At 39.8% G+C, this 27,987-nt stretch overlaps 2 protein-coding genes across 5 annotated transcripts in view; one reads left to right on the forward strand and one right to left on the reverse strand.

The window, feature by feature from the left end:
* LOC310827983 (integrin beta-1-like) overlaps window positions 1-27,987 on the forward strand; it is a 437,041-nt gene that overhangs the window by 33,925 nt on the left and 375,129 nt on the right. For 3 of the 4 annotated variants that reach the window (XM_083704828.1, XM_083704829.1, XM_083704827.1), the window contains one exon: window positions 1,841-3,034. The exons of the other annotated variant lie outside the window; for it this stretch is intronic. In XM_083704828.1, the coding sequence (XP_083560954.1) occupies window positions 1,841-1,906 (66 nt within the window). In that variant the 3' untranslated portion in view covers window positions 1,907-3,034. Of the gene's footprint in view, window positions 1-1,840; window positions 3,035-27,987 lie in introns of those variants that run through there. 4 annotated transcript variants of the gene reach the window in all.
* Window positions 8,190-27,987, reverse strand: part of CCDC7 (coiled-coil domain containing 7) — a 139,935-nt gene continuing 120,137 nt past the window's right edge. Inside the window, exons 66-79 of the mRNA XM_083704491.1 lie at window positions 26,341-26,460; window positions 25,570-25,671; window positions 25,257-25,355; window positions 22,455-22,571; window positions 20,825-20,938; window positions 19,041-19,148; window positions 17,657-17,776; window positions 15,050-15,133; window positions 14,287-14,406; window positions 13,446-13,589; window positions 11,181-11,270; window positions 9,922-10,008; window positions 8,824-8,873; window positions 8,190-8,450 (exon numbers count right to left, since the gene is read on the reverse strand). Of these exons, the coding sequence (XP_083560617.1) occupies window positions 8,361-8,450; window positions 8,824-8,873; window positions 9,922-10,008; window positions 11,181-11,270; window positions 13,446-13,589; window positions 14,287-14,406; window positions 15,050-15,133; window positions 17,657-17,776; window positions 19,041-19,148; window positions 20,825-20,938; window positions 22,455-22,571; window positions 25,257-25,355; window positions 25,570-25,671; window positions 26,341-26,460 (1,445 nt within the window). The 3' untranslated portion in view covers window positions 8,190-8,360. The remainder of the gene's footprint in view (window positions 8,451-8,823; window positions 8,874-9,921; window positions 10,009-11,180; window positions 11,271-13,445; window positions 13,590-14,286; window positions 14,407-15,049; window positions 15,134-17,656; window positions 17,777-19,040; window positions 19,149-20,824; window positions 20,939-22,454; window positions 22,572-25,256; window positions 25,356-25,569; window positions 25,672-26,340; window positions 26,461-27,987) is intronic.

Genomic DNA, 27,987 nt, shown 5'->3' on the forward strand with positions numbered 1-27,987 from the left:
TTAAATATCATGGGTAACTGGTGTTGAATGATCCTGCTGTTGGCTTTGACTTATGCAACATCTTCCTTTTCATTTCCCCCTACTTTTTCTGTTGGTAATCTCACACTTAAAACTTTGACTGCTCAGCTTCTAACTCACTTGGTTATAAATCCTTCAGCCATCCTTCCAGCTTAGTGAAGGAAGGCCAGTTTTTACAGACAGTGAATTTTGCCTAGAAAGCCATGAAAGAGAAGTTAGAGGCCTCCAAGTACATGCAAAGGGGAACCCATATTGTAGAGTACTTCAGTCTTGTCATGTAGCACCACTAGAGGACCTTGTAGTTCCCTCTTCACACGAGACTGTAGAAGTGGTGCTTTTGATCTCTCTCTCTCTTTTCCTTTGTAATATGAAGCCATCATGAGGCTGTGCTGGCTTTGTCATGTATTTCCACCAGTATGCTGTTTGCCACTCTTCCAGTATCTGCACAAGTGGGTACCAGAGGCATAATAGCTCCCAGGAAACCAGCCAAGATATTTCTGAATGCTCTGCTCTCAAATTCCTGCTAATTTTCCTTGGACAGTCTTTCCTTCCTCTTGCATATTTTCACTTCACAGGGAAAAAATGCTAGTTAAGAGGCATGAATTGTTGTTACAAGAGCTCTCAAAATGGCCATGAGTTCTTGCTTTGCCTTTTTGAGGTCCCTTTTGAAGGCAGCAAAGCAGGCAGACAACAGAATTGCCTATATCTTGTCTTTGCAAATGGAATGTTTAGTTAGGTTGTTTGTTGGCCTGCTTTGCCCATCATGTCCTCTCCAGAAGCTCACACACTTAGTTTGCACTAAGCTTTGGTATAGTTAAGTGTGGCATATAAACTGCTACATTGGAAGCACATAATAGTTTTACTCTTGTTTTTTTCTATTTTATTATGTGCTTCCCCTCTCTCCACCTAGTTTAAAACATTCTGAATTCTGCATAAACAATAATTCCAGAGCATGCATGTGTATGGATGTGTTGCATGCTTATATAAAGGACCATTTGGCAGGCACACCCAGACATGCAGAAATTATGAATTCAATTCAAAGCTGCTTATAATAGGCTTTCTAATGGTGTGGAAACATTATCCGTAGCACAGGGGTTGCCAGTGGTAAGCCCACCCAGTTCACTTACTTCAATAGCACTGTCCTTGAGTAACTAAAGATGTGAATGGCTATGGTCACAATTGAGCTATGTTTTTATGTGTCTCATAGAATAAAACGTATGAACAATTCTTGTTATAAATGAAAATTATGACAAACATTGGCCTTTATTAGCTACAGGTTTCTGTATGTCTTATTATCATAGCCTCTGTTTGGCCATTCTCTTAAGGCTCTGTGAATAATAAGGTTGCAATCAGTTTGTCCTGATACCACCATTTTGTTTTGCATTGGTACAAATGCAACCCATTTTCCAGGAACAATCTCATGTACCTTTTTTGTAGAGGAAAGATATGAAATGCTTAAAGCACCTGTCCTTAAAAAGCATGTGCCTAAATCCTTCATATCTTTCACTACAGTAGCAGGTGTAGGTTTCTATCGAATTGCCATCCATGTGTGTTAACCCTCTTACATATTCTTTAAAAAAGTATATAAGGCATGATGCTTCATAAAAGCTAAAGCTGCTAGATGATCTTTAGCTATTTTTTTATGTACTTGCCTGTTGCAATCCAGTAATCCTTTGCAAGAGTTGAGGGTCAAACATGCACATGGATTTCTGGATTGGTTTGACGGTGTGTGGAATTGCTTCCAGTAAATGAGCTGCTTCAAATACTTTTACAGTAAGATTTCTTATGTCATTTGTGATATTAATAATTCTTTTTCTTCTAGGGCGAGAATCCTATCTACAAGAGTGCAGTGACAACCGTGGTGAATCCTAAATATGAGGGGAAATGAAAACTGCTTTCTAATTCTACAACTGCTTTCTAACTCCACAACACTGTATGCAATGTAGCAGTTTTGTAGTCACGGTAACATAGCTTTAGAGCAATATCGCAATGAATTTACTAATTCAATACATTACATATAGGTTTGTTTTCTATGCAGGTTTTAAAACTGTACAGTATGTTTTTATTTTTTGAAGGGTTTTTTTTTCCTTTTTGCAAATAGTGCCAGGAGATTGGTAAGAAAACTTGACACTGCATAGCCTCCTTAACTAAGGTCACATGGTGCCTTTCTGACCTGTATCTGGAGTGAAATGGCTAAAGTAACCAGTATAAGGGTTCTGCCTAGCCATTAAGTATTAATATTAGATCAGTTTTTCTTTTTCTTCATAGGCACATCAGGGCTTTGGTTTGCACAGTTAAAATGCAAGCCAAATAATTCTTTGTAAATTACAAAATTAACTTTAGCTTGTGAATAATGGACTTTTCGCAAGATTTAACCTTACTTGATGCAGTAATTTTAATGAGACAGAAATCATGATGTAAAAGACAATTTAATATGTACAGATGCATTTTAAACTGTCAGGGGTGATGTATAAGAAATAGGAAGAAAAAATAGATTCAGAATAATAGCTTTAATACTGTGCCATTCTTTTTTTATGACATTGCTACATGGTGACCGAAAAAGAATTTTACTTTGTAAACTCAAATCCTGACTTTGGTACAGAAAAAAAGTCTGCCAATACATCTTCTGAATGCATAAGGGCCTTGATTTGTCGGTGGTGGAGGTTTTTCTAATGTTTTTGCTTAGGTTAAAGCCTGGTGCTTTGTCACCTTTTTCTTTAATGTATTTGATTTCATTTTGTGTAAGATGATTGTTGTAAAAACAACTTTTTTGCAGTCTTGGCTGTAAATTTACCTTCATATTGTAGCTAAGACTGCACAATTGTCATGTAACATGACTTTCAGTTTTGAGATAACATTGTTTGATGTGCCATGTATATTTGCCGCTGCCCATTCTGTCATGTGTTCTATACTATCCACATTCTTATTTTAAGTGCCTTTTATTTTAACAAATGTTCACTTTTTACAGTGCTATCATGGAAGTTATTTATTAAATAAAAAATCTTTTAAAACATCACACCTGAGTTTCCTTTCTGCGCTTTGTAACTTAGTACCTACCCCTTGAAGAAACCTGTCAGACTGAGGTAAAAACAATTTGAGTTATCTACTACAAATAACTTACCTGAACACAAAATATATCAGCCCTAACAATTATTATGTACATAATACAAAAGTTTTTTATTGAGAAGCAGCTTTGAAATTTAATCCTAAACATACTAAACTGGACCTAAGAATCTCTAAAAAGAGAAAGTCTTGCAAATAAATACTACAATCAAATTGTTGAGGAGAAACATTCTGGTTTTAGTTATACAGTAACAATAATCTAATCTTCATGTAACACTAGAGAGAAAAATTGGGCTTACCTGTAAAGGGTATTTTTCTTGGAGTGAATATGTTCTCGGGTGAGATTTCTCTAAGCTTGAAGGCAGGATTGCAGCTGGATTAGGGCATTTTGCGCTCAGCCTGGCACACCCCCTCCACCTGTTTACATGACTCTAATAGGCAGCCACCCACAATCAACATAAGAATGACAAGAAGTGGGACACAAAAAAAACACCTGAGTACTCTGGACATATGAGGCAATTTATCAATGGCCCTAATCAGATCAAATCAGAAACTTGTCAAGCAATCATAGTGAGGCCTGGAGAGCATTTTTGCACTCAAAAGAAAAATAACTTACAAGCCCAATGGTTCTTTGAGTGAAGGTGCTCTCAAGCTTGGGCATGCCAAAACTGGCTACAGTTGGGGAGGGTATTAATGGCTGCCTACAACCCTGGCAGTACATGCATTCAAAAGGTTAATCTCAGAAGCTTCTGAATGAACATGCTTAGAGGCTGCATCACCCTTTGGAAGTGACTCCCATTAATTTTCACAGGGTTTACTTCCAAGTAAATGCAATGTTTAGCATTAGAGTTTGTAGCCCAGACCTGTGTGTGATGATGTCCATGTTACTTTTTTGACATAACTATAGCCCCATGGTGTCTATGTGCATTGTTGTGTCCTGGAAAAGTGATACCAAATTTCACTCTTGCAATATCTTCTGTGGCAAGAGTTTCTTGTGTAACAATGGGGCCCAGTCTAGACTTGTTACTAGCTGTGACCCTGGTACAAGCTCTTATCTTAAAGATGACCTCTAAGTGAGCAACTAACAGCCTGACCCCAATGAGTTGTAGAAAATATCAGAAACCTAGATCTACCTGGCAATACAAGGATTGGTAAACAACCTCCTCCTGGCAGGAAGCAGACTTCAAATAGACTATGAAGATTGCTTTCAGGAACTGTAGAGATAAAGTTGTGTTTCCCCCAAAATTAAGCTCATATCAAAGTCATCTCGAGAAGAAAAAACTAGCAGGAATAAGTAAACAATGGTACAAAAGACATGAGTGTTACATTATTACCTCACTCGGGAAGTCCTCTTCATAGAACGTAAAGGGACCCCTGACTATTAGGTCCAGTCGTGGCCAACTCTGGAGTTGCGGTGCTCATCTCGCTTTACTGGCCGAGGGAGCCGGCATACAGCTTCCGGGTCATGTGGCCAGAATGACTAAGCCGCTTCTGATGAACCAGAGCAGTGCACGGAAACGCCATTTACCTTCCCACTGAAGCATTACCTATTTATCTACTTGCACTTTGACAAGCTTTCGAACTGCTAGGTTGGCTGGCAGAAGCAGGGACTGAGCAACAGGAGCTCACCCCGTCACGGGGATTCGAACCTTCTGATCGGCCTAACCCACAGCACCACCCGTGTCCCTTCATAGAACATAGTGGGAGACAAACTGTACTTAAACCCCAAAGGAATAGTCATATTGATTTCTGAAGCAGCATCCAAACACATGGTCTCTTTTAGTTAAGTGTAATAATCTTTTTCTAATTCCTGGTGTGCAAGTTATTTAGCATAAGAATTAAAGCCACACATATTTTTAACAGACACATGTAGTGTTTCCATGCAAAGGGTCCTACCCCTCTCGGAGCTGTATATTGAGGAAATACATAAGTGGTAGACACACATGTGGGTTAAGACATTCACATCACAAGCCTGGATTTGATGTTTTCAGTCCAATGCAATTAACTGCAGTTTGAACCAGTTGTGTTCAAACATATTCTTACATGGACTTTCTACTGGTTTCCTCCCCATCCCCCTTCTTCCCATCACCCACAACTTCTGAGTAACATATTGCATTTAAACTGTTAATAATTCTCTATGTGGTTTCCTTTTCTTCCAACACTTAAAATTAGCTCAGAAAGAGGTTAACCTCACACTCACTTGCAAAGTAGCTATTGGCTGAGAGGGAGCTAAATGGCTGAGCAAGGTTTGAATGTGGTTATCTCCTACCAAAGACGACTAGCTGCTGGAAACTGCTACGCCATACTTCTTTCCAACTGCTGCAGGAAACTGACACTTGAAGTGCAATCCTACGCCCTGATCCACCATGCTGGGGTGTGTGACATGGGATGTGAATCCAGAGATCCTCACTGCACCTGCCAAAGGCAGGGCAAGTGGAACCTACTGCTAGTGCTCTATTAGCCAGTAAAGCCCTGTACCAGGGTGTTTTGGGGAGTGGGGGTGGAAATGGGCCACTAAGGGACCTGCTGGTTCCTAAACTAGTCTGGCTACTGGCAGTGAACCCATTCTGGGCCTCTGTCCTGTGATGGCCTAGAGCTGCTACAGCAAAATCTGTCTCTGCCTCCACCTTCCATCCTGGTTACTCTGAGTAGGCCCTACTTACCCCTGCTACTCCCAGATGGGGCTTAAGATTGAAGCCATATTTACTTGTTTGGTGAATTAATGCTGCAGAATTAATGCTGGGAGTAATCACTATAGAACTTGGACTTGCTTTGGGGCAAGTATTTATTTATTCTGAATAAATAGCATATCTGTGGCCTCTTGGGTCCCAAAGCAGTTCATAATTATGTAGTGAACTCCCCTGTGCTCTTCAGATGAGGGGTGGTTAAAAAAATTAATAACAACAGTAAGAATAATAAAAATATCATTGTCAGACAATCATAATGTTGTTGTTTAGTCGTTTAGTCGTGTCCGACTCTTCGTGACCCCATGGACCAGAGCATGCCATATCATAATAGCATAAAACAATTTTTAAAGAAAAGTCAGGAGTGCATTCTAAGCACAGTGAAAGAAAATGTATGATTGGTACTCACATGAGTAGATTTGTGAGGTCACCATGCATTCACTGTGTTGGGCTATGGCTCCCTCTGGTGTCGAAGGCAGGAATGAACAGCTCTGGGAAGTGGGTGGGCTCCCAGTTTGCAGACTTGCCAAGCTTGTACCATCATCAGACTCTCACATTACAAGTAAGGAAAAAACAAGCAAAAAAGCACACTTCCCAACAATATCAATAATATCAACCATAGCTTAACTCAAAATATAATAACCATAACATTGTGCTATATAGGAAGAATTTCAGTTGCAGCCCATATTAGTGAAAGGCCCCAGTGATGACCTCACAAATCTACTCTGCAGGTGAGTACCACTCATACTAGTCAGTCATTGTGCAATCACTGGGTTGGGACATACCGTGGCTTTCCCTATTAGGGTGGGTCCACCTGCAACATAATTAATGAGGCAGGACCTGATGCAGGACCAAAGGTGGTCTCTGCTGATGCAAACAAGCCCATCTTATAGTGCCTCATAATACTGCTAGGAACAGACCAGTTGCTGCTCTAATGATTTCTACTTAAGAGACATTAGAAGAAAAGGCAGCCACTGTTGCCACTGATCTTGTGGAACGCACTGCCAGATTTGTTGATCTGGGAGGTTTAAGCAACTCATAGGACATATCAATGTATGCCCTGATCCATCTCTAGAGAGTGTGGCTGCAGACACTTTTTTACCCATTGTGGAAGGGTGAAAGGATTTGAACTGGGATTCAGTGGACTTAATGTCCTTTGTTCTGTTTATGTACATTATACATTCGCTGTTCTGTGAACATCTAATGAGAGCCAAGCCTTTTCTAACGGATGCCTAGGATTTGGGCAGAAGGAAGGTAGGATCACCTCTTGCTGCACATGCAGCTTTGACAAACCTTAGACAAAAATGATGGGTCCATCCTCAGAACTGCCCTATCTTTATGAAATGTGCTCAAATGTTTAGCTACAGATAAGGCTCCCAGCTCAGAAAATATTTGAGCTGAGCTAACTGCCATAAGAGAAAGAACTTTAAAATACATAACTTTGAGGGAGACTTGTTATAGTGGTTTGAAGGGAAACTCCTGCAGGCAGGAGGGGAAATGATTAGCCACTGAAGGACATTGAAGAATAACTCCCTTTAGAAACATTTCACAAGGGGTTGAGACCAAAGTGGCGGGTGGCCCGTGGAAGATAAAACAGAGGATGTGCCAGAGGCCTGTCTCTTTAAAGTGTTTGGTTTGAGACATCTATGTAGTTCACTTTGCAGCAAGGTGAGCAAGTCAGGCACTGTCATTGTATGTACTGGTAAGTGACTGTCGGTGTGCCAACTGGAAAAGGCTGACCAAGTAGCCTGATATATTTGAATTGTAGATGATCTTTGTGAGTGTTGAAGGTAGAAATAATCACTGAGTTGAAACTGAGCATTCAAATGCCAGGCAGTTAAGCATGGCCATTTGATATAAAGGAAAAACTGGGAGCATACTTAAGAGTGTAGTCCTCATTTTTCCTTTTAACTGTACCTTGAACTTTATCACATCTGACACCATATTTGATGTCAAGCCAGGAAAAGTTGGGTGTAGGATGCACAAAATGGTCTAGCAAGCCTAATTAGGCCTATGCACCAGAGGTTTCCCACCACTGTTATGGGGTGGAGGAGAAGCTACCTTTATTTTTCAGGAACATAAAATCCAATATTGCTGATGCTATCCCCCATATCCAAAGAACCAAGACTACTACTTAGCATAATTGAAACTGATTGATAACTAGGCTACCTAACCATGTGTATAGTGCAAATTTCTTTAGCTAACATGAATTACAGCAATACTCACTCCCTGTTGGTGTTGTATGACTTCTAACATCTAGTTGTGTTTTGTGATCAATTCTAGGGCGAAGGATCTGGTTGGTTTCAAACATCTGGTTATGGGGTTGGTTGTACCATAGCCAGATAAAAATGTACGTAGCTTTGGTCACAAATAACCTAGTTATGATCTGCTAAACAATTTTTAAAAATTACTACTATTAGAGCATTGGTGGTTCAGGTATCATATATTTTAACTGCTGTTCCAGTACAATTAAGTTCTCAGAACAAATTCATACAACAGCATAGGTTTTCATGTTTCCTTTTCACAGTTCAGCAAAGATGAATTTTATAAGATGGCTGCATCACTGACTCAGTCTCTAAAAACGCAATAATAAGGTCATTTATGTTTTGAACTTTGCTTTATGACTGGGAAGGTGGTTTCTTTTCTGTAGGGGTTGCATCCTTTTCCAGAAATAACAATTGGGTCCTAAAAAATGAAACACAATTATTCAGGGTACTTACAACTGAGTTAATCCACCTATATTTAAGATTACATTTTAGATTACTATATGCAAATCTCATTTTGCTATCTGTTGCCTGCTGCAGTTGTGAACTGAATGCTCTGCTGCAATTGTGAACTGAATGCTTTGTTAACAGGATAACTCTAAAATATCTGTGTTTCATCAGTTTCAGATTCATTGACCACAGGCAGGGTCAGTCTGATGGGAAGGACTCCTCCTCTTGGAGAGAAGATGAAAAGGCTCTTAGGACCCAATAGGAAGAGTCATCCCTACCAAGGAATGTCCTCCGGCTTAATCTCACAAATGTTAATTTTTCTAGGGTAAGCTATAGTTACTTACCTCTACTTGATCTTGAACATCTCCCTGAGTGACTGATGAAGGACCTCCCCCTATTAAAACAAAACAAAATAAAATCCACATTACTTTGTCATACCATTTGAAAGTCTACCTGATATTTATTAATTTTATCTGTATACTTGAAAGGGTTAGTTTTTTATAGTATTAAATTGACTTGCCATAATATGAAAATTAACATTTTCATATGTTGCGAAGGTAGTGCCACTTGTCATGTATGTTCTGGTAACATCTAGATTATATTATTGCAATGTGTTATATATGGGGCCACCTCTGAAGACAGATGAGAAACTTCAGCTGGTGCAGAATTCAGTGGCCAGGTTGCTCACCAGGGCAAGGCAGGTTGAGTATATAGCACCAGTCCTGGCCTGACTGCACTGGCTACCAATTAGTTTCTAAATTCAAAATGCTGGTTTTGACCTATAAAGTATTAAATGGCTCAGGACTGCAATACCTCAGATCACTTCTCCCCATATGAACTGGCCTGGATCCTGCAATCTGTTCGTGTAATTTGGAGAAAAATGTGAAATTGCACTGCTTGGGCCATGTATTGAGCAGCCCATCCCCCATGTCTGGTTGTTAGAGACAGTCCAAGCCTAAAGCATGCCTCATCCACCCTCCCTTTTTCTAAGGAATATATGTATGTGTAGTAGATTCAGCAGCAGTTTGGCAGGAGTGTGAGATGGTCTAAGTCTAACAGGTTATGGGCCAACTGACTTACAAATCTAACAGGATCATCATCTGAGGAGCCTTCATTTTGCACAGGCAAAAGCATTCCTCTTCTTCCAGGCCTTTGGCTAACTAAACACTCTATGGCCTTTTAAAGTAGGTGGAGGTATTGTTTCTGTTTATTACTATGTTATGTATTCTGGTGTTTTTATATTGTAAACTGCCCTGCAAAGTGCAGTATAGAAATTGCAGCTGCCAGAAATTCCTTGCCTTTCAGTGGTATGAGGTTTTCATTCTGCCAACCCACACAAAGACATTTTCTCCTCCCTTGACATTTTGTAGGAATTTTAGAAGATAACCTGCCCTCTTAAATCAAAAGTGAATATAGAACCCTTTTCCACTGAGATTTGTTACCTTTCATCTCTGGCCCCAAAATCTTTCGTTTTAATAATGCAAGCTTTTGGAGGTAGTCTTTTTGTGGTAACTGGTTTGTTTCCCATCCTGCATAGGAAATATATAAAAACACAATGTTGTTTTGAATACAGGAATGTCTTTGTAACTGATCAAAAATAATTATAATCACTTTTATGGAAACAGTTTATATAACAATTTTTGGTGACTACAGTGTGACAGAGACTATGAATGCATAAATGTATCAAGTAGACTACAGAGACACAGTCTGCCATTCCCTAATAAATCTAAAGCTGTGGATCCCAAAGTGGTGCACACGCCTCACAGGGGGGCAATTTGATTTTTAAGGGGGGCAATTTTGAAGCTTGTTTAGACCAAGCTAATGGCCTTTTAGGCTTCCTCCATGTGCATAGGAGTATACTTTTGGAATAATAAGAATTAGCGGTATGTGTCACGGGGTGGGGTGGGAATCAGGATTTTAGAGATGCTTAGGTGGGGCATGGCCAAAAAAAGTTGGGAACCACTGATTGAAAGCAAAAAGAATCTTCTTTATCGAGTCAAATGATTTCCCTCCCTTATTAGTTTCTGAGGCAGCATGGGACAATAAATTTAACAGGGCAATTGGCTAACACGGTAACTTGCAGATTGGATAATTGCAAAGCATTCTACATGAGGTTGCCCTTGAATATGACTTGGAAACTTTAAGTGGTCTAAAATGCAGCAGCAAAATTACTGACTGGTTTCATTTAGATCTCATATAGCCCATGTATTAAAACAGCTGCACTGTGAACCAGCTTGTTTCCTGGGTTGATTTAAAGTGCTCACATTAGTGTTTAAAGCCCTAAATGACTCAGGCCCCAAATAGTAGTTGAAAGACCGCTTCTTTCCCTATAAACCCTCATGAGGTGCTTGCCCAGGAGAAGGCATTCTCTGTGGTGGTCCACAAATTGCGGGACTCCGTCCCCACAGAGGTGTGTCTGGTACCTTAATTGTACAGCATGCCATGATCCACTACTTTACCCTGACCTTTGACACTTGAGGAGTATATTTTCAGCTAGGAATGCTAGGATTTTGTTCAGAGATTTTATGAATTAAGTTCTGTTGTAATTGTTTGTATAACACCTTGAACATGCCCTTCCCTTGGAACATTACTATCAAACATGGTTTTTACTAGAACAAATGCAACCTACAGTATGAATGAGATACACTCCCCCCCCCCCAAATTGGGATATTTTTTTTATACAGCCAACTTTATAGGTTACCTGATTTTTGAACAGGTATAGTATAGTCCTGGAACCTAGCTGTCCCAGGTGGTGGTGGGGGAAATAATGGCATATTTCTGAACTTGTCAGCTGAAAATTAAAACACAAAACAGTTTGCATGAGAGACAGAACAATCCAATAATTCTAATGAAAAGCAAGCCTAAGAAAGCAAAAAATAATAGTTTTTTTAAATGGAAAAAAATGTGTGACATCTAGCCATATATTCTGGTTAGCATTTCAGGTTTCCAGCTACAGTAATGAACAGCAATGGTGTTCTACATCTCCTGTTTTGGGAAGATAATGTTTGTTGTTCTTATCGTTAAGAGGAAGATTATAGAAATTCAGCCCCAAAGGTTTGCACTCCATGGATCAGGAGAAAAGAGGCAGGCAAAAGCCTTATGCCAAACCACACACTGTTTGCCACACCGTGGACTGAGAGTGGAGGAAAACAGCAGCTACACACACACTCCTTGTCACAGCTGCCAACCAGGAGGATAAGGATGAGGGGCAGGCACTCTGTCGCCTCCAAAGTGAACCAGGAGGCAGTCAGGGCTCAATATCAAAGGCAAATAGAAGCAGTCAGGCAGGGACATAATAGGAACACTCACTCCATTGCCGGTGTAAAAAAAAGCAAACCAGGAGGAGGTGGCCAAGCCATTTTTAAATCAGGGCAGGAGAACACAAACGCCACACTACCAGTCACACAAGTAGGACACAACCACACACACACCAACAAAATAAATAAATACAGTTCTGACCTGAGATAAATGGTGGCAGCCATTGAGGCTGCTGAGGGAAAGAAATAGAGTGCACCAAAAGAGGGCTGCCATGCCTGAATGACCATTGGCGCCACGGCAAGGGCAACCGTTCTGGAAAATTTATCTATAAGTAATGTAAGTAAACAACTAAGGAATAAAAGAAGGGTGGCAAATAAGAAGAACAACCAAACGTACAGAGCAACAGAAAGTTTTTTGTGTGGAAGAAACCACAACATGCGGACAAAGAACTGTAAAACAAAAATGACCATAAGGAAAACCTAAAGAAAAAAAGGGGGTTCAGAAACTAGTAAAAAACCTAGCTGAGTCAGGAGAGCCAGGAGGAATGTACTGTCTGTGTCTAGACAGGAGGAAAAACTGAGGGAGTCCAGTCTACTTGCCACAAGTCTGCTCCTGTCTAGTTTCTCGTGACAGGGTGAACACCCATTCCATTGGATAAACCCCATAAACTAAAAAGGAAGTAGTGTTGGCAGAATGAAATTGTGTCTCATGTCCCCCACTTCACATGAATTTAGTGCCCCAAAGATCTGCACCTCTGGCTCATCTCATTGCAGGTTTCTGGTCTTTCCATGAATGCTAAAAAGTGTGCCATCATAGAACTTGTTCCTTGAGGAGATGGTGTCTCTCTGGCCCTGGCCCTTGCCTTCCCTATATGGATAGGAGTGAAATGGACAAACACTGAAACAGCCCTTCTATTCAGTGTTGCTGTGTCTTGTCTTTATTATGGCAGCGGTACTTGAGAAGGCTGCAGCAGGCCTGAGCATCTTGCCACAGTTTGTCTTTCTGTAACTATGCTGTCACACACAGCCCAATCCACGTATCTGCCCAAGCCATGAAAATACAAAGCTTTCACTCAAGTTGTGGATCAACAGTTGCCCCCTCCCATCCCTATGTAAATGGCCTCTCATCCATGTTAAGGATGTGTTGGGCTGGTGAGGGATAAGAAGCTCAGAAAAGTCAAGCTCTTGGGAGCTTGAATAGACTCTACTGCGCACCAGGCAGATTCAGTCTGGAGAACAGGGTACCCCCCACCCCTTCCCATGAAAAGCTTACTGATCTAGAGGGAGGTATCATCATGATTATGAATGCACTGGGTGGTCTTTGAAAGTAAAGCATTCTAAGACATAGGACAATATTTAAATGGAGATGGGAGGAATAAAATACAGTGAGAAATCAAGACATCTCTGTTTAACATCTTAACATCAAGACATCTTAACATCTCAGTTTTAAAAAATAACTTAGAAATTTTAAAAATCACATTGCAAGGAGATGCAAGGGTGTATTCAGGAAGACACCAGTTCAAATAATCAGAAAAAAGTTACTTTAAAGTGGTTTTTTTTAAAAAAAGATGTAAGTAATTTAAAATATTTGCACAGAAATTTGATTAAAATAATCAAATAATTCATGATAACAGCATACTCACAGGGTAACTGGAAATGTAACAAAGAGTCTGAATGCCATATTTGTACACAATTAACCCATTCCTTACCAAGCGCATTGGCTTGATGTTGTTGTTGTAGCTGTTTTTGTTGTAACTGATAACTTGCAAGATGCAATGCTTGTTGCAGATTTGTTCTATGGCTTGGAAGTAAATTCTTGTTAAACTCTAATATTTCTTGCATTGCAGCCTCCACTGAAACAAAACAAATTGTTTACTTAATTCAAAAAACATTCTAAAAACATTTATTTTTTCTTGCATATCCACTATCCAAAACTGCAGGTGGGTAATCTTTGCTAACTGCTTTTAGGCTTTTACATTTACCAAATTTGTAAATGGTATTGAAAGTTTCAGCTTGTCTGGTGATTAAATGCTTCTGGAAAGGGGGAAGGATGAATTTCAAATTGATCTAGTGAAATTAGAAGTGTTTGTTATATTTTTCTGGACAGGATATGAAATATGGTATGTTAAGTAATCAGATGGAGGTAAGGGTCTTAACAAGCAGACTAAGACATAAAAATAGGAGAGGTTAGCCAGTTCTGCACCATCAGCAGAATCTGATTGGTTGAGGTGAGATCCAAACTTGAAAACTAAAAGTTTGGCATCATCAAGCCAAGGTCTAGAGAAGCTTTGAAACTATGAAATGTATGTCTTAAGCTCTTCTGACTGAGAGGTTCCACCTCCAGAGTTGTAAAAATGTCTTCTCCTTTTAAATGTTTAAGCTTTGGTAGTATTTTTCTTGCTAAATAATAAAATGCTTTAATCTACACTTGTCTGGCAGGTTGTGTGTTGACTGGTCTTAATACTCTATTGTTCTCTACCTAAATCAGGACCCCATATTTTACTCACTCATCAAGCCCATATCCCATCATGTATACTAATCATTACTTACAAGCAAGTCTGTGTGAATTTGCATGAAGGTAAGAAGAACTATCCAATTGTGGCAAAGATACTTTGCTCTCTGGAAATTCTTCCAGATGCCGTCCTTTTAATGCCAGTTCTATGTCCCTCTCTGCAAAGACAGACAGGGAAAAGGGCTTATTAATATAAAGCCTAACAACTGACAGTTCACAACCAATAAATTGCAAAGAATACAAGATACCAAGTAATTTGTTTTTAATCTATAAAATAAGGTTTAAACTGCACAGTAATATTTGCATGACTAATGGATATGTTATTTCATATTTTCTTGTATATTTGTTCTCTGTCAAAATATGCGGTCCTTCAACAGCACAGTTAATAATTTACCTTGGAAATATTTAAGTTTCCCACAGTGCTGTCAGTACCAAATCCCCACCAGGTGATATCAGGACTATGTGCCTTCTATATGCTTGAGATTCTGTTGGCTGGAGTAAGTACCATGTGCACACATAATTTTAGCAGCAGGATGCAGTAGATTTTCTTATACCCACTGATCTTGTGCATGTTGTAGAAGGGACTGCACATGGTGGTTTATCTAAAAGGTTCAACCACCACCCATCAGATTCAAAAATTCCTCACCCCAATATTATCCTAATGATATAAATGTTTTAAAGGGTGGAGTTAATACCTTGTCAAAATAAAGGCTATGGTTAAATGTGCATTACCTCCTTAAAGTTGATTTTCAACAGTGTCCCATTTTACATGGGAGCATGCTAAGCATGTATAAGACTTACTTAGAAGTTGGTCTTGTTCCTCCTGGACTGTCGTATCATATCCTGCATCTACTGTTTTGCTATCATGCTTGATTCTGTTTGCCACTATATGTTCCCAATGCACAATGGGGAGGAAAATATTCATACATAAAGTTAACTGTTGACACAAATAAGTTTTCTCCATACATGAAAAATGATTTTCTACTATAGTCAGCTGGATCCTGATAGGTAAGCTGTCCTTTGACTTATTTATAGTACCAGTCCAAAGCAACTGAGTTGTAACCCATAGCTCAGTGTAATTTACAGATGTGTATACAAAAAGCAGTGAAGACTGGTCTGCTCCCTCAGGCAATCATCCAGCTGATAACTTTGAAAGCAGCAGACGCCAAACAGAGCCTTAACTAATGGAACTGCATTAAAAATAGAAAATTGCTCAAGTAATTTGAAAAACCAACATGATAGCAGAGGGGATCTCTCCAGTGAACTATATTCACAAAAGATCTACCAGGCAACAAATATTAAACAAACATCTTCAAATCTTCTTCCTCAGTTCAGTCTCTGTTATCTCTCTACCTGTATAGGCTTTCATTTTTGGCTCCACAGGTGGGGGTTGGAATTACATTATACAAATTATAGGCAAGGTTCTTCTCTAGATTATCCACTGTGAGAAGATTATTGGAATATATCAAAGCAATATAGCCAGTTAAAGAGGAGACTGAGAGGAGATATGATAGCCATCCTCAAATATCTAAAGGGCTGTCATATCGCAGATGGAGCAAGCTTGTTTTCTCCTGCTCTGGAGGATAAGTCCCAAATCAATGGATTCAAGTTACAAGAAAGGAAATTCTGACTAAACGTAAGGAGCAACAATAATTTTGCTGTTCAATTAACTACAAGCTCCACCAGAGGGCTTATTCTCCTGGACATCTGAATAATTTCTACTATCATAATATGGGCACTTTGAATAATCTGTCTATGATGAATTGGTCTACTGCACCATATCAAGTTTGTCCCAAGACAATAGTCTACACTGTTCATAATGCTGATAGCAGGATAATTTATCCAGAGAGGACAGAACATGGGATAGATTGCTCCATGTCTGCAAAATGGTCATTCTGAACTGAACCACTGCTGCAGCCATTGTCTCTTCTTATTTTCTCTACCAGGTTCCTCCCCCTTTGATAGTTTTCTCGACTAGATCCATCTGGTCTTCTATCTGACATTTAGTGGCTGTGACATAGTTGCCAGTAACCTCAATAACTGCAATACCCCATGGTATCTGTCCACACAGTGGCTTGAAGAGGCCTGAGAAGAAGGAAGGCAAAAACCCCGCCTCTTAAGGCATAAGTACCTCTCCTTTGTGTGAGAGAAGGGTAAACATCAATAACTTTGCCTACATTCTAGAAATTTCTGAAGCTAGCTGTGCCCAAGCATAGATTTCATAAGTGTGAGTTCAGAGTGAACAGGCATATTACAAACATGCACTCTGTTTCATGAACCTAAATGTCCAGCTTCAATCAAACTAATCACTAAGTGAAAGATAATAACAAAAATAACAAAAATCCTTGACTGCAGCCTTGCAATTTCATATTACTTTTATACAAGACACTTTTAACCATTTTCAGTAAGATCATGCTAATTTTCTGAATACGTTATATTTTTTAATGTGTAAATAAACTTTTCACATTTATATTCCTCCACTCATATCAAAATAGACATTCAAGGCAACAAAATAATATTTATACATAGCAAATAAAGCAAACTTAAAAACACACCTAGTAATGCATTCTGTCTAATATATATATATATTTCAAATGGACAATTAGAACCAAATGAAGCAAGAAATTTGATGATGCACTCCCTGTCTCATTATTAATCTTTCAACCTGCCTTCAATGTTTGTTCTAGGGGAAAAAATCTGAGAGTATAATATCATCACAAACAACATTCTCCTTATTCTTTTGTTGCAACTGCATAATATCCCACCCTTTGTGAAATGTAATGTTTTGCCAAGCACCAGCTGTTATAAACAGGCAACTGTGTGCAAAGCAGAACACGCTGCTGAGGAATTGCACAACGGGAATGAGGCAGCAACTGTTGCTAAGGAGCTGGTGATGGAAGAGGACAGTTGAGAAGGCCAATGGTTGCATGATAGAAAAACCATTGGCACTTCAAGGATCCAAAATAATCAGTAATAAAACAAAAAAAAAAAAATACCTTGCCTGCAGTCAAATAGAGGAAACAAGGAAATGAGAAGGGAAAGCAAAAGCAAAACGGAAAGCAGGAGGGGTGGGGGGGGGTTGTGTGTGTTTTTATTTATTTAACCTCAGCGGAGGAAAGAAAACAAAGGAGTAAAGTTTGAAAATGGACATACACACAATACTAGAAAGTGAAAGGATATAGGAGGGAACAGTAAAGAAGTAAAAATAAAGTGTTGTTGAAGATAAAAACACTTAGCTGACAGAGAAGATTAGAGTTCCCAGAGTTCTTTGCTCTCCTGCCACCGTCACATGACGAGGGTCATAACCCAACCCATTCGGGTCCTCAGTAACCATATCAAATAATGCACAGTATAAGGAGCATCCTTGGAAGCACACACGATACTTTAGATAACACGTTTTGTACTTACCAGGTACTTTACTTATGTGTATCTGCAGCCCTGAAAGTTGTGGTCTCAATGCGAGCTGATCTGATGGCTCAAGTGAACTAAGTCTCCGTTTGCCTGTTGTCCGTAAAACGCTTTTTGGTACTGAGAGAGATTATTTACATGTTATGGAGAGAATAAGATGAAATAGGTCCAATATACAATTCCCGTCCCCCTAAAAAACACAACCATGTTGCAAAACTTGCAGTCCCTTGCAGCAGTTGAATATTCCACTTGTAGATTAACCCTGCTGTGGAGAATTTAAATACTTGATATCATAGCAATACAGATTCATATGGTGGGAGCCATTGTGGCCACAGGATACCACACCACATCTTGGGTTTGGGCTGCTGCATGTGACCTCAAGTTGCTTCATTGTAGCACTGAAGAGATTAACTGATCCCCCATCCAATCCCCAGGACCTGGAATCCTTCCCAAAAGAAAAGACAAAGTAAATAAGATGCTGAAAATGAAAGAGTTGAGAGGCAGGAGGAAGTCACTAGTGGTGTTCAATCAAGATAGACCCATGAAACCTTGACTAAAAACAGCTAGCCACTTAATACCTCTCTACTATTACATTTCAACTTTTTTTATTTTGTTTTTCCTTTTGCTACAATAGAACATACATCAGCTTCATCAATGCAAAGTATAAAATAAACCTGCAGCTGAGGAAGTAGAGAAAGGGAGGCTTTCCTGTAAATTCCTGTTCATTGTGACTCCTGGAGCACACTCCAGAACCTTCAAGATAGCATTTCCCTGTGGACAGCAGGCAGGATCCAAAAATGTGGATCATCTTCCCAATCTGGGAAGGGCTACCAGAATAGAAGAACAAAAGAAGCCATAATATCTTTTTTTTTATTAAAAAAACCCTGAAGGAGAGGTCATAACTGAAGCACAATACTGAACAGCTGAAGAAACAGGAGACAGGAGATGAAACAAATCAGAAAGAAACTCTCCCAGGAATCCCTCCCTACTCCAAACAGGAGACAACAATTAACCATTGTGGAAAGCTATAATTGGTAGAACAAATTTTTCAGCAGGCATTTAAGAGCTGACATAGATGGTTTCCTCTTGCAACTGATCCAACACTCTGATGACTGTGGGACATTGTTTAACCATGTTTTATAGTTTTATCTACTGGTTGACAAAAGCAGTATATTTTTTCTAGAAAAAGGTGCTTTCCTTGTTCTCTTATAAAGGCAATGGCACACACCTGGGAGGGGGCAGAACTGGGAGGGGCCAGAACTGGGAGGGGCCAGAAGGGTTCCAGTGAGTTCCAGCTGAAAAAAAGCCCTGGACAAAAGACTGTGTAATTAACTATTTTCTGAGCAAAAGATGTGTCTGCTATATAATTTGCCTTTGCACTCACACTCAAATTTAGGTTTTTCTAGTTTATCTACTTGAAGAGCAGATTGAAGATCTCTTATATTTGCCTCCAATTTTGCAGCCAAAGCCCTTCGTTTTAATGATTTCTCATCTATAAGATAAAACAAATAAAATATACTTAATCACAGGAACTATATAGGATCACAGGGGCTTATCTATATTTCAGAGTCTCTGAAAGCCCCAGCCAGAAGTAGTAGAGTAAATTGCAGTTACACAAAACAAAAAAGTGTACAAGTTTTGAAAATTTTCTGAAGGTGGAACCAGTACATGTCAAACACATTCTGCATGCAATTCCAACAGATAAAGAATGTTAGATTTCTTACAAAGCTGACTCTCAACTTATGCACATTAAACTGGTATGAATTCAGCTTTATGTGCTTGGCTGGGGAAAAGGGGGGGTGGGTATTGCAGGGAAAACATCAGCAATCCCACCCTTCATTGCACTCACCTTGGGAGTGTTCAGAGGTGCAGAGAGAGTGTTTAGAAGTACAGTTAGAGAGTGCACAGACTAAGTAATGCAGTCGCCAGGAACCAGTAAATGCTGCACTGTGCTTTTTACAAGCCATTTTCTGGTGTTTAAAGGGCTGTTTTGACTATATGTCATTTTGGCTTTACATGCTATCCCTAGAACATAACTTGCACAAAAGATGAGAGTCGACTGGACCGTAAAACCTATTCACTAGCTCTATTATTCATAAAAGTAGAAAACTGCAATGAATCATTGGGTTGCTAGCCTCCAGTACAGATGTACCTCAGCTCCCGAACACCTTGGGAGTCAGACGTTCTGGCTCCCAAACAATCGAAAACCAAAAGTGAGTGTTCCAGTTTTCTAACGTTCTTTTGGAAGCTGAACATCCAACAGGGCCTCTGCGGCTTCCAATTGGTTGTGGGAGCTTCCTGCATCCAATCAGAAGCCGCACTTTGGTTTCCAAACGTTTCGGAAGTCAAACAGACTTCCGGAACGGATTCCGTTTGACTTCCAAGGTACGACTGTATTTTCTTCGAACGCCAAGTTAGACATGATGACAACATAACCTGGTTTGGAATATAAATTTGTTCAGCTCAGATTGCTCAGATGTAATAAGAATCAAGCATTAGTTCCTTGATAAAACAGCAATTTGTCTCACCATGATTTTTGGTTACACAATGATGCAGCAGGTCATTCCAAAGCCACGCACCAACAGAAGAGGACAGCTAGGGCATTGCTGCATCCGTGTTCTCACCCCTCCCCCAAAGTATCTGTCACCTGAAATGGTTGTCTTATTCTGCCTAATGATACATCTGGTTCTGAGTCTGACAACCAATGAATTCCATGGGCTAAAGTAAATGCAGTATGTAATTTGAGAGGAGGGCTACTGGTGCTAATGCTTCCTGCAAAAGAGACTTCACCCTTGCTGATCGTAATGAGCAGAGTTTGCTACTTGTTACATATTAATAATCAGGAGCTCAGGAATATGTAGGTGAATATATTTATTCATTCTTTCCTCGATCCTTTAAAACTATCTAAGCTCTAAGCCAGTGATCTTTACCACATTTTGTGGAATATATTAACAACCCTTTTCTGGGGGTTTTGTTCTGCAAAGATTATTATTACAATGTACTGTAATATTACAATATATTACAAGTCTTATTCCTGTGACTGCTCCTCATTCAGAAAAAAACCCCAGTTATATCCTTGGGTCAAACAATTCTGTATAAGTTCTTGGATTTTGTTAAACAAGACCATCAGATATGTTAATCCTTCTATATTATATTCTTCCCACTCACCCTCATATTGTGTACTTAAAGCAGCAACCTCTGAAGGCAGGAATTCTATTGGAACTTCTTCAAAATATCTGTCCACAATTCTTTTTTCTTTTGCTAGCTGATCCAATTCTACCTCTAAGAAAAATAATTTGAATTTATTCCTGGATAGCCTGTTAGAGCATGTTGCTGATAACACCAGGGTTGCAGGTTCGATCCCCATATGGGACAGCTGCATTTTCATGCATTGCAGGGGGTTGGACTAGATGATCCTCAGGTACCTTACAACTCTACCATTCTATGATTTTGTGATTTTAAGTTTAGAAAACTTCTGAGCAGTCTACTTTTCAGTTTTTATTGAAAAATATACTTACTTTATGGACTTAAGGGTGGGTAATAAATAAATAATAACTAATTGTACCTAGCTCAAATTTCACTCAGGTGTACAGAAAAGATGTACAGGTGTACAATAAAGCACCAACACACACAAATTTAAGAGACCCAATAAATCAAACCCAAGTCCCTTGCATCCTTTAAGTGGGATTGGGATGATTGAAACTTCAGTCATGGCTTCCTGACTATGGATTTTGTTTGGGGTTTTTTGTTTTTATAGACTAACTAAACTTCCTTTACCTTTTGTGTGTCTTGAAGAACACCAAATATAACTGTTAGGAAGAAGGGTGCCTAAGTGAAGGGTTTCTAAGACCCTCCTAGCTATAATACCACCCCCCCTCTGCTTTTACCATTCATATACATACCTAAGCACAGAACTCTGTGCCTGCATCTTCCTTAACTAGCACAAAACAAACTCCCCCACCCCAACCTGCTCCAACTGACTGCTCCAACGCACACAAATACTTTAAAGCAGAAATAAATAAATATTTGAAATAAGAACACCAAGAAGATCCTAAAACCCAATAGGATGTAAGTTAACAAATAAAGCAGCAATTTAAGACCATATGGAGTACAGAAAATAACACACACATTAAAAAAAAACTTTCTTACCTAGCCTCACCAAATACCTGCTCACCAGCCTGAACCCCCCCCCAAAAAAACTAGTTTGCACACCTTCGTTGTAATAGCAGGTTAAAATAAAACTAGAAGAACAGCAGAAAGAAAGGGAGACCAAGAAGGCAGAAAATAAATGTTTTATACATTTTCAGAGCACTGAAATGGAACGTGCCACCCCTGCCTTTGGCCTTCTTTCAAAGTCCAAGTGTCTAGCAAATGGGGCTGACATGGTGGTAATGAACATTTAAAAAAAAATTAAGAGGGGCAGAGGGAAAGGAGGAGAATGGAGGCAGCAGAGGAAAGAGGAAGAAAGCAGCACTGCCCCCATAATGAGGTGGCTTGCATGTGCCCATGTGATAGCAGAGTGGCCTATTGGTGCTGAGAGCCCTCTGAAGGCTGGCATCATAGCTGGGATCCCGTAGACGCAATAAGAAGATTTTTAATTAACAACTGCAACAACTATTTTTATTATTTAAAATGACAAATTTTGTCAGCATTATAGAAGGACCACAAAAGCTCTTTGGAGCTTTAATGCAACCCATGCACTGCCCTAGTCTATCTGCCCTAGTCTAGCCCTAGCCTGCCCTAGTCTATCTGTTCAGAAAACTCAAAGAAACACAGAAAGTTTGACTACAATACTTACCAGACATGCTATCTTGCCGAATAATGCCTTGTTCTTGCAGATCTTTGATACTTGATCGCAAATATGAGAACAAACCTTTTCCAGCTAATCCTTTGGGTGTTTTGTCTTTTTTGGTGGCTTCAAAAACAAAAGCAAACCTTTAGTGAAAAATTTAATTTAACTTCACATGAGGCAAGAGCCTTGGGCTCCTTTGGGGAGGAAGAGTGGGATATAAATTAAACAAATACTAATCATAAATAAATAAAACTTTGTGCCAGTGCCATCCCATCCAAAAGCATAAGGCACTGCCACAGAGGCACTCCATGTGATGAGAAAGCAGTACATGTTTACCAGTGCTACAGAGCTTCTCCACTCTCAATTATCCAAAGGTTCCCTGCTCTCTTAAACAATTTTGACTTTTCTCACATGCTGTGCCATATGTCTAGAATTGCCTCCCAGAACCAATCTTTTGACCTAAAACCTATCCTCAACTGCCACTGTATCCATGAGGTTGCCCTGGTTCACATACCATGCTGTAACTAAGTCTAATTACATGTAACTACTATAATGACACATTCTTCCCATGTTTCTCCCATCTCCACTCTCTCCTCCCTTCTTCATTTGTATCCCATGTTGAATTTTAGATTGTGATGCCATTGTGGTAGGCATGTGACCTTTTGTACTCTGTAAAACACCTTCAACATTAATGGTGTTTTGTATACAATAACAACTTATCACCATCATCTGTTGACATTTCTCTGTGATAGATGTAATATGTAGACTGGGCCTTTGAAAATAAAGATAAAAGAATGAAGAGGTTTTGAACGTCAGGAAGGATGTAGCTTTTGGGGGAAGGCACAGTACTTTTGTGTAAGGTAAGTATTTTTATTTATTATTTTATTTATTAAATTTACATACAATCATTTGTCCAAGGATCACACAGTGGCTTACAGTATTGCTGGCACCCATTTGTCTCAAGAGACAGTGGAGTGCATCTCCAGAGGTGAAGTCAAATTACTGCATTAGCAGCTCTGAAGTGACCTTCCCAATGCTCAAACCTGGGCAGTGTGCATGGCGGTCCTAGGCTGCCCAGGTGACAAAACCTTCCTCTCAGCCTCACTGATGTGGTCTAAAGGAAAGCAGAGCAATGTGTTTGGCACCAGCTGGGCAGCAGGAGCTGCCAGAAGAAGGCATACAAGGCACCATCCAACCATCTTAGAGCCTACACTCCTGATTTGTGTAAGGTTTACTCCTTAGCTGTTTCTTCTCCCAAATATATCCTGGAAGGCAGTAGAGGTTTAGGATCAGAGTTTTCCTTCTCCTAGATGGGCTACTTTCCCAAGTTGATGAGCCCCACCTGCTCCTCACTTCCCTCTACAGCTTGTGCAGAAGCTGCTTTCTTGACTGTCGTATCCACAATTGGTCTCAGCTACTCAATCCACAAGAGCCTGCCTTCACATGCATGGAAAGTCCCTAATTCAACAATGGTTTGAGGCCATCTACTACTCTCATCTGGTTTAGCCAGCCAGTCAAAGCCCTTCCCAGGGTGTGGCTGCTGTTGCATGCTGACAGCTTCTATGAGCCACAGGTGAGAGCTGAGTGCAGGGTGGGGGACAAAGGTGGTCAAACTACCCCAGAAGGAGCACGATGATTCCCCTACCAAAGGTACTACCCCTCCCCTAACATCCCATACACCCTGGTGTACAGTGTAAAACCACAAAAATGCAAACCAAATACCCCCCCCACACACACACACATTTAAAAGCCGCAGATAGTTTAATTTGCCCAAAGGCCTGGGAGAAGAGGAGTGCTTTCACCTGGCACCTATTAACTTACAGAAGTTATGGTGAATGTGTGCATTCCATCAGGTAAGTCAGCACAAGGAGGTAGGAGAGGGAATGCTGAAGAGAGCTGCTTCAAAGGAATCCCAAGATACAGTTACTATGAGAAGCTATGGGGTGGGGCTTCCCCATGGCAGGGAGGAGGTAGTAAGCAGCTGGAAGCATGGTAAGGAAGGGAAGAAAAACTAACAGGTAATAATGATTAGTAAATCATGCTAGCTCACCTTCTATCACAATACATTTACATGTTATATCTGCAAGCTGGTAGCAGGGAATTAAAAAAGGCAATGCCCCAAAGTTGAAGACACGTGTAGTTGTGTTGAACATTCTCAGGGCTTTTTTCAGCTAGAACTCATTGGAACTCAGTTCCAGCACCTCTCAGATGGGTGTCATTGTCATTATAATAGAACAAGGGATGTGTTCATGATGAGTTCCAGAACCTCTTTTTTTAGAAAAACAGCACTGAACATTTTTAGTACAGTTACAGTAAACTAGGTAGGAAAGAGGATGGAAAAGAAGGATTACAACAGGAATGAGAAAACCTGTGGCCCTCCAAACGTGGTAGGATTATATCTCCCATCAGCCCTAATCAGCATAGCCAATTGTCATGGATGATGGGGATCTGCAGTCCAGAAATACCTGATGGGCTGGAGGTTCCCCATCCTTGGCTTACAAGAAGCAGAATTTGGTATGAGCTTTCGTGTGCATGCACACTTCTTCAGATACACCTGAAGAAGCAGAATATTATTGACCAGAGGTGGATCTACACACAGGAAAAAACACTATAAATAAGTCAAAAAATTAAATTGTTATAACAAAAGAAAAATACCCTTTGGCGTCATTTGGTGTTGCATGTTTATAATGTATTTAAAATTCTGTTTCTTGACTAACATTCACAGGTGAACAAAAATACTTGACAGGAATTAATTTTAAGACATTAAAATTGCCAATAACCCAATAATATAATCATATTTGTACTTACGTTCAGGTATATATCCTTCTGGATACTCTTCTAGAAAATATTTTTCCCATTTACTAATCAATTTCTTTTTTTGTTCTTTTAGTTTGCACATTTTTTTCCCTAACAAAATAAAATAGATGTTAATGAACTAAATGAAGAAAAAAATGTCTTTAAAGATGTTTTGTTATATATAATAGTGGTTTTTGCATTTATCTACTAAGGAATATATTGTGTTCTTTATAGACCAGTTGTTTTTTAAAAAAGGCAAACCTCAGCCTAAATCCAGTTTGGAATACATGCTACTGTATATACAAGGTGTTAATTCTTTACTCACTTATAGTATCCAGTTGAAAGCCTGAAAAAACTCCTAAATTTTCCATCTCATCCAGTTTTGATTCTAGATTGGAAAGTTCTATGAGATCACTTATATTTCTCTCTAGGAAATGTAAAAATGGTTATATTCAATAACAGAAAGCAATATTTATTATTATTTATTATTTCCTTTAAAACTGGAATCATATAACATTGAGATTCTGTAGCAAAGAGAATTCTGAAATAGCAGGATGGAATAAAGTGGCAGGTCCTATTAGGCACTTTTCAGAGCTATAGAAAAGAACAGCAGAAAATGCAACCTGTCAGTGGCGTAGCGTGGGTTGTCAGCACCTGGGGCAAGGCAAGTAATTTGCGCCCCCTAACCCGTGGATTTGCGCCCCCTTACCCTAACCCCCAGATGTTGCGCCCGGTGCGGCCAGCCCCCCCTGCACCCCCCACGCTACGCCACTGCAACCTGTAATCCTTTCAGTTGGTTTTCCATGAAAACAGGATTGTGTTCTCATTGTGAGGATAGAGATATTTATTTATGTATTTATTTATATATTTAATAAAGAGTTATACCCTGCTCGCTTGTAAAAAAAAACCCTCAAAATGATTTACAAAAGATAAAACAGTAAAATCAAGAGATAACAGCATTTACTGTCAATAAACATTATCCTCAGAAAAGGTATTGTAGAACAAAATGCTCTAGGTTGGAAGCAAACTGCAATCAGAAGTTATTGTGACAGTGTCTCTGAAGTACCATTTCCATGGAATTTTGTTTTGGACTTACCATCAGGTCTTGTCCTTGCTCCTTGGTCTAACCTAAGTGCTTCTTCCATATTTTGAAGAATTGCCTCAAAACTAGAAACCAAACGGTTTCTTTTCTCACTTATCACTTGTATTTTCTTCTCTGGATAAAAGATAGTTACTAATTACATTTTTAGAACTGTTCTCTACAAAAGTAAACTTAAAAAACAGTGCTGTTACAGAGGGTACGTTGCACTGAAAGAGACTAAATTTAAATGCCATGTGCCCAGATAGCTGCAGAATAGTTCTACCAGCTACATTGTACAAATTCATTTTAGTATCTAAGAGAAGAGGTGGACAGAAATCATTAGTACCCAAGTGACAGATTGGCAAAGATTTTATGCATCAAAAGCAATTGGATGCGGTAAGCCCATATAAATAAATATATATGAGCTGCTTGAAGACACAGGCTAGAGTGCTGTCTAAATCTCTAAAGGTTGTGCAATGTTGTCCTGTACATGCTATATGTGAGACTTTATGAAGAGTATGTAGAAAAATCAATAAAATTGTAACAATGACCGCTCCCCACTTAAAACGGGGGGCGCCCTTTGCGGGGACGCGTGCAGCCCTGGATCTGGAGTGGCCCCATCAGCATAGGCTTTGCCTTCCCTCAGGTGGGATACCTGGAGGTCCCCGCCTACCCCAGTGAGTTGTCCAATCCCACCTGGGGGAAGCGTTGCCAGGGAAACCAGGCCAGGTAGGGGGAGGGATTACCTGCCCACACAATAGAGGGTGGATCTTAATTGGTAATCCTCACTTGGCTCCAGAGCTTCTACAATCAATAAAATTGTAACAAAACACAATTTAAAATAACATTGTCTTGATTTGTTCCATTTATGACAGTGGGTGATGAAGTATTCAGACTGGGCTGTTCCTCCTGCACAAGACTCAGAGAGGAGCAAAGAACTGTGGGAGGTAGACGTCCCACAATTTTTACGTGTCCTCCGTCAAGGTTTAAACAAAACACTCTTTCTCCTTGCTACAGGTCTTTCGCTATTCTGTGTTCAGTTGCTTTACTTCTATTTTTTACTTCGTTCCTTTCTTGTTTTTTATGTTCTTGTTGCTGCTGTTTCAGTGGTTGGATCATTTTCGTTAATGATTTTTGCAGCGTGGGCTGCCTGATGCAGCAACCATGCGCTTTGTCAACTAACAGCCGCTCTGCGTGTTTGCCTCAGCATCCTTTGGACTTTGCCTCAGCACACCGGCTTTACTTCAACAATTGTGATTTTGCTGGTTGGGAAAAAAAGAAGTCAACAGAAAACACAGCATTAAATCATCTTCCTCCTGTCCGCAGCAGTGGCGGAAAGGAGAGATGTCAGTGAGTCCTGTCCATTTCAGCGGCACAAAGGACTATTGCAGCACATCTTGCCTACAGTAATATTGAAATCAACAGTGCCCTTCAGCTGCTTATTTCCCTCCCGCAGTCTGCTTTCACAGCAAATGGAAAATCTTCATGGTTTCCTCAGAGTTTCTGCAAGGCTTGAGTTGTTGTTGTTTAGTCGTTTAGTCGTGTCCAGCTCTTCGTGACCCCATGGACCAGAGCACACCAGGCATTCCTGTCTTCCACTGCCTCCCGCAGTTTGGTCAGACTCATGTTTTGTGGCTTCGAGAACACTGTCCAACCATCGCG

This window comes from Podarcis gaigeae (genome assembly GCF_964106915.1).
Source record: "Podarcis gaigeae genome assembly, chromosome: 12".
NCBI lineage: Eukaryota > Metazoa > Chordata > Lepidosauria > Squamata > Lacertidae > Podarcis > Podarcis gaigeae.